Source organism: Bubalus kerabau, chromosome 4 (assembly GCF_029407905.1).
Source record: "Bubalus kerabau isolate K-KA32 ecotype Philippines breed swamp buffalo chromosome 4, PCC_UOA_SB_1v2, whole genome shotgun sequence".
NCBI classification, from domain to species: Eukaryota; Metazoa; Chordata; class Mammalia; order Artiodactyla; family Bovidae; genus Bubalus; species Bubalus kerabau.
Genome location: NC_073627.1, coordinates 49,824,259 through 49,831,108, shown reverse-complemented (window position 1 = coordinate 49,831,108; position 6,850 = coordinate 49,824,259). Strand labels below are relative to the sequence as shown.

The window sequence follows — 6,850 nt, the reverse complement described above, 5'->3', positions numbered from 1 at the left end:
CCTTCACCCACTCACCCTCCAGGCCAGATGGAGAACCCTGTGTGGCCGCAGGATGACAGGGGCCTCTCTGGAGGTCTGGATGCTGCAGGCGCTGGGGGCCTCTGCAGACTGGGAGAGCACCGGTGCTCACAATGGCCCCGTTGTCCTGGCCACACACGAAGCATTCCAGGAGCTCCCGCTGGCCGGCCAAGAATAGCTAGGATTCCTGGAGAAGGACCCAGCTCCCCAGCCTCCCTGTCTTCAGTCTCAGCAGGCTTCTGAGCTAACTCTCTAGTCCTGCGCACTCCACACCTTCCAGGGCCTCCTCGGCACACACACTGACCGCGGTCAGAGCGGCCTTCCCGCTGGAGGAGAGGAAGGTCCAACCAGCTTCAGCCCTCAGCTCCCAGTGGGCATTCCTGGCGCGGAGCCTGCCTTTTTTCTTCTCAGCGCGCAGTGGGGAGAATGGCCTTTGATTGCCCTTGGCTGCAAGGGCTTGGTTCCGCCCCGAGCTGCTGGGAGGAGGCTCTCCGCCTGCCCTTTTCCCTCTGGCTTGAACCCGGGGGAAGGGCAAGGAGGGTTGATCTTTATCACGCTCACCGGGGTCCTCGCCCCTCCTCTAGGCACTGACACTTGGATCAGAGGCTTTATTGGAGGATTTGAGGGGAGAGGCAAGTTTCCCAGAGGGGTTATTTACTTCAGGCGATGCCTCTGCCCACCGTGCCAGAAGGAACCTGAAATACCCAAGAGACAAGTGAGAGGGCTGTGGGCAGGGGACGGGAGTCAGGTGGGCGATGGGCACCGCGTGCTGACCGGGGAGGCGCTGTTGCAGGAACGGACCTCCAGGTGATGATGTTGGGCTCCGCACTGATGACAGGTGGGGCCGCCCCATCGGGGATGCGCCTGCTGGTCGAGAGGGGGCAACCCGGAAGGGAGGCTCTGCGGCACGTGATCGACGTCGGGGAAGAGAGGGGAGGGTTGCGGGCATTTGGGGTGGAGGCGAGGATGAACGGCTACAGAGGCAGGGAGTTGGGGGCGGGAGGGTTGGTGGCACTCAGGGGCCGCCGTGGGCAGGCCGCGTCTTCCCCAGATCTGGGTGCTCCAGAACGCAATGCGCCACGTAGCTCGGCGAGCTGTGCAAGTTCCTGCACTTCTTGCAGAAAAGGATCTCACAACGTGCGCAGCCCCCGCCGCGCGGCCGCCGCTGCCGCGTCTCCAGCACGCACGGCTCCTCGGGAGGGCTCCGCTTCCTGCGGGGGAGGACCGGGGCGCTCAGGGCACCGCGCCGCGCTCCCCGGGCATCCCGCCCCCGCCGCGGGGCGCGCCCTCACCTGTCGGCCGGCGCGGCTAGGCCTCCGAGCAGCGCCAAGGGGCTGAACCAACCCCAGAAGCCGCTGTCCGCGCGCCGCAGCAGCGCCACCTGCTGGGTGCTGGACTCCTGGCGCAGCGGGTAGTACGACACCGAGCCCCGCTCACGGCCCTCGCCGCCCTCCGCCTCACCGCCGGCCTTGGCCTCGCCCTCGGTCGCGCTCTCCTCCGGCGGCCTCTCCTCGTCCGAATCCGACTCCGACTCCGACTCCTCCTCCGCGGCTTCGGCCTCCGCCTCTGCCTCCCTGGCCCGGGGCTCCTCCAGCTCCTTCTTCCACAAGGGGGCCTTCGCGCCTGCACGGGTGTTGGGGGGTGGGGGGAGATCAGTGAAGGGCCCTCCCTGGTACCCTAACTGTGGCGCCCAACCCGATCCCCCCCCGCCCCAAAAAAAGGCAGGCTCCCGAAGGACATGCATGAGATGTGCGGGGCCAGCAAGATTCCAAGAGGTTTCCAGAGTGTGCAGGATTTTCTGGGCAAAGAGGGGCCTGATTTCCTAGGTCCCTGAACTTCCCAGCTGAAGAAGGTTCGGGGCAAGTCTGGTCGCTTCTGTCAAGCTCCGTTTCCCCATCTGTAAAATGGAGAGGAAACAGTGCCCATCTCAAGGGTTACTGAAAAGCAGGTATCAGATGGAGTCTGTGTGAAGCGCCTGGCCCAGGGCTGGGACGCGGGGCGGGGGAAGCCAGCAACAAGCAGGTGCAATGAGGCTTGAGCCCGGGAATGATGGTTCATCACCCACTTCCTTCTAATTGGCCTCGGGGTGGGGACTGATGTCTGTGCAGCTGTCAATAATCAGGAAGTGCCCCGATTGGAATTTTAATAGGTGGTTATCTGTATTTTGTTTTCTGCATGGAACGGGATTTCCTTCTTCAAAATGGGCCTTGCCTTTAAGAAATCCCAGCGTCACTTGCCGCAAAGGCAATGGCACCCCACTCCAGTACTCTTGCCTGGAAAATCCCATGGGCGGAGGAGCCTGGTAGGCTGCAGTCCATGGGGTCGCTAAGTGTCGGACACGACTGAGCGACTTCCCTTTCACTTTTCACTTTCATGCATTGGAGAAGGAAATGGCAACCCACTTCAGTGGTCTTGCCTGGAGAATCCCAGGGATGGCGGGGCCTGGTGGGCTGCCGTCTATGGGGTCGCGAAGAGTCGGACATGACTGAGCAACTCACTTTGACTTTTCACTTTCATGCATTGGAGAAGGAAATGGCAACCCACTCCAGTGTTCTTGCCTGGAGAATCCCAGGGACGGGGGAGCCTGGTGGGCTGCCATCTATGGGGTCACACAGAGTCGGACACGACTGAAGTGACTTAGCAGCAGCAGCAGGTAGGCAGGAGAGCGCACAGTGCCTTTGCATGATTAGGAAAGGGTGCCTCCGATGCGCAGAAAAATCCAGAAAAGTGGCCGGTATGGGTGGACTAAGTGGAAATCCACCCTTACCCCCCCACACACACGCCGGGAAGACCAATTAGGAAAAGGCCTCTATTCATCCTTCCAGGTTTGACCCCAACCTTGCCTGTTGGATTTCAGCCACCCCTGATTCCCCCCCCCCTTGCTGATGTTCAGGGCACAAACTCCACAATCCCAAGCAGCAGTCCTGGCAGGTGGGAAGTTCCTGGGCTGACCTGAGAGTAATCTACCAGGAGGTGTCTACCACTCATTCAGTGGACACAGGCCCAGCTCCACCATGTGCCCTGCAGTCTGCTGGATCTGGGGAGCTAGACTTGCAAGAGAAAAAAGGGGGAGGAGGGCAGGGAAGACACAGCTCCTGGGGTTTTCCCTAGAAAGGTCTAGAAAATTTTCCATTGATCCCTGCCCATCTTGTTTAAAGAGGTTGGAAACAAAGGGGTTAGTGTTCCAGCCCACATGTACTGAATACCAACTGCACGTAGCCATCTATCTGGCTAACCACATCATATGTCCTGCTGCTTCCCGACACTGTCTGGTAGGTGACGAGGTAGGTAAGAGAGTGGCCTTTGAATTTCAATCAAGACTTCTGAAAGCTTTCCAAAAAGAAAGTTTTTTTTTCAGAGATTCTACCAGTTCTTGGTATTGCTATAGGTGGAGAACCAAGATCCACTGTCCTTTTTTTTTTCTGTCCAAGCCACAATGGCTTGTGGGATCTTAGTTCCCAGATCAGGGATCAAATCTGTGCCCCCTGCAGTGGAAGTACAGAGTCCTAACCACCCCAAGTTCCACTGTACTTTTATTTAGGAAAACACATTTAGACTTCTGGCTGTGAAAGGCCAGAGCTAGGGCACAGCCAGGAAGGGGTCCTGGGGAATGTGGGAAGGATGAGGAATTGAAGAGGGAGGGTGGGGCTTTGGGGGCCAGGCTGTGGAGTTTGAACTCAGTCCTTCAGCAGTTGGGGAGCCTCTGGACATTTTGACACAGGGATGTGCTCAGAGCATCCTTCAGGATGTTTCCTCTGACAGAAGGAGACAGACAGAGACCCACGTAGGAGTCATTACAGTGGTCCAGGCCAGAGAAGACAAAGATCCGAACAGCAGCAGATGAAGATGAGAGAGAAGATGTCAGAAATATTCAGAAAAGAGAGAGGAGAGGGCTTGTATATGGATGGGTAACTGAGAAAACTTCTACTCTGGGGTTACCATGGTGATGAGCTTGTTGATCCATCCTGGGGTCAAGAGACCTGTCCTCCAGCCCCACTCACCGTGTTTATCCATTCTCCCCAAAGCCGTGCTGCCCTCTTCCCCTGATCAGGCAGAGAGATGGGACAGAGTTCCCATAGAGCTTGGTCTGGTCTCTAGGGCCTCTGGTGGATTACAAGGGGGCGGGGCTAGAGTCTCACCTGCCAATAGGATTCCACCCGCAGAATAACTGCCTTTTCTAGAACTTCCATCCCAAACCCTACCTTCTCTCTTGGGAAGGTATTAAAGGGGACAGAGAGTAACTTTGGGGCTTCTCAAGTGGCACCAGTGGTAAAGGACCCACCTTCCAATGCAGGAGACATAATGGGTTCAATCCCTGGGTCGGGAAGATCCCCTGGAGGAGGGCACAGCAACCCACTCCAGTATTCTTGCCTGGAGAATCCCATGGACAGGGGAGCCTGGTGGGCTACATACAGTCCATAGGGTCGCAAAGAGTTAGACACAACTGAAGTGACTTAGCACACACAGGCACAGAGGGACTTTGGCCCCCCATAGACTGGGGTCAATTCCCAGCTCTACTACATAAATGTAAACTCTGAGTGTTAGTGAGTTATCTTTCTGACCCTCTGTCTCTCTCTCTGTATGTCAGAGCCATGCAGTACCAGACTTTACCTGGCCCACTGAAAACACGTAAAGCGTTATGTCTATTGGCATCACTATTTTCTCCCCTTCCCTTTCAGTTCAGTCCCCATCTTTCCTCCTCCCTTCTTCCCACCCCGCCCACCTCCAGCGCACTGCCTTAGCTCCGAGGAGCAGAGGACACGGTGTCAAGTTATAGGAAGCAGGGCTCAGGTAAGAGCCAGGGGTAGCTTCTGGATGTTCGGTATATGTGTGAGAGCTGGGGCTCAGGAAAGGAATAAAATTGTAGAAACTTGGGGAAACTCCTTCATTGCTTGGCCTGACAGTGGGGTGTTTTGGCAGAGTCAGTGGTATTCAGAGGGGCAGAGGATGCAAACCCAGGTCTGGAGAGCCTCCGTCTGATGTGATACAGTTGCTGGAGTCAAGGAGATCCCAGTCTGTTAGGGGAACATGACATGGTGCTCCGTCCAGGTCTGAAGTGGGGGCATGGGTCTCTTCCTTCAGGCATCTCCCAGTTTGGTGGGATATAGAACAAAGAGGGCAGACCAGCCTCCAAGAATCTCATGGGGGTAACACTGTGAAGAACCGTAAAGAATCTAAAATTTTACCCTATGTGCAAGCTAGCAAGTTAGCACACTGTATTTTCCTAGGTGCTGCCAAAACACGTGAGACTCTTGAGTTAGAGATAAAAGACCTCATTACTGATGACACAGCAGCATCGGCATACCCGTGTCATCTTCTCTTGGCCCACTGTCCCATGGGTGCTAGGTAGAACCTGCATATGCAGTGGCTTGCATTGTTAGAAGAACCCTGAGCTTAGGGTACCCTAATTTTTTTTATACTGGGTAGTAACCAAAACTGTTTTTTGCTCTGGAAAAAGACACTGTATCTTCCAAGGTTTTTCACTATATAAACACCTTTGAAACACCTCTGCAAAAGATAGGAAAGACCCATGGAGAACGCTCTCCTCCCCAAACCTGAATATCCTTACATTTTCTAAAGGAGCTTATAGCACCTTGGTTCTCTTTTTAAAATTTATTATTTATGGCTGTGCTGGGTCTTCGTTGCTACACCCAGGCTTTCTTTAGTTGCAGCAAGTGGGGGGCTACTCTTCCTTGCAGAGCAGGAGCTTCTCGTTGCAGTGACTTCTCTTGTTGCAGAGCACAGGCTTCGGTAGTTTGGCATGCTGGCTTAGTTGCCCCGCGGCATGGAGGATCTTAGTTCACAGACCAGGGATTGAACGTATGTCCCCTGCATTGGCATTGGCAGAAAAATTCCTAACCACTGGACCACCAGGGAAGCCCCTAGCCACTTTGGTTCTTGATGGGACATTTCAAAAGCTTACTCTGTCCAATTTAAATGGCTTCACAGAATGGCTGGAAGACTTGACAGGTTCTCTCTTTGGGGCTGGGCCCGTCTTCCCTAACTTTAAGAAAACTCTATCCATGAATAATACCTAAACAAGATAGGATCCTATTAGCAAGAAAGGAAAAGAAACAGCTCCTCTGTCTCGGGGGTAACCAGCCTCTAGAATGGCTCCCAATGACCCCTGTTGCCTGGTATTCCCTCTGATGTAGCCCCTTTCCCATATGAAATAAGGCCGACCTGGGTCATTGATAGGATGTTGTGGGAATTGACAGAGTGTGACTTTCAAGGCTATGTAATAAAAGACCCTGTGGCTTCTGTCTTGCTCTGTCTCTCTGGAGAAAGCCCACTGCCATGTCATGAGGACACTCAGCCAACCCCACGGAAAGGTCCTTCCATCCGTGTACTGAGGAACGCAGGCCTCCTGCCAGCTTCAGTTTTCTTGTTTCCTCATCCGTGAAATGGGTACAACCATCATTATCTTGACACCTTTAGAAGGTAACTGAAAGAAAATTACTTTCCAAAAGGTAAAGCAAAGCCCTACATAAAGACCCTATTTCCCCTCTTCCTCATATTCCACCTGTCATTGCTATTCCTGGGATATACCAAGTATCCGCCTGCCTGGAGTGTTTTTGGGTTGTGTGTTTGTCACAGCACAAGGCTTCAGGATCTTAGTTCCCCAAGCAGGGATTGAACCCTGGGCCCCTACAGAGAAAGTGCTGACTTCTAACCACTGCACCTCCAGGGAATTCACCCGCCTGGAGCGTTTGCCCTGGCTGTTCCTTCTGCCAGGGTGCCCTTCCAGCAGACATCTTCGGGGCTTGCTTCCTCACTTCTCTCAGGTCCCTGCTCAAATATCACCATATCAGTGAAGTCTTTCCCAGCCACC

At 54.6% G+C, this 6,850-nt stretch overlaps 1 protein-coding gene across 1 annotated transcript; it reads right to left on the bottom strand.

The window, feature by feature from the left end:
- Positions 1 to 1,033: 1,033 nt before the first annotated feature.
- On the bottom strand, positions 1,034 to 4,032 carry C4H17orf50 (chromosome 4 C17orf50 homolog). The gene is made up of 3 exons (XM_055579663.1): positions 4,020 to 4,032; positions 1,311 to 1,641; positions 1,034 to 1,229 (listed from the first exon to the last, which is right to left on the bottom strand). The coding sequence occupies exons 1-3, from the start codon at positions 4,030 to 4,032 to the stop codon at positions 1,034 to 1,036; spliced, it is 540 nt and encodes a 179-aa protein (XP_055435638.1).
- Positions 4,033 to 6,850: the final 2,818 nt, after the last annotated feature.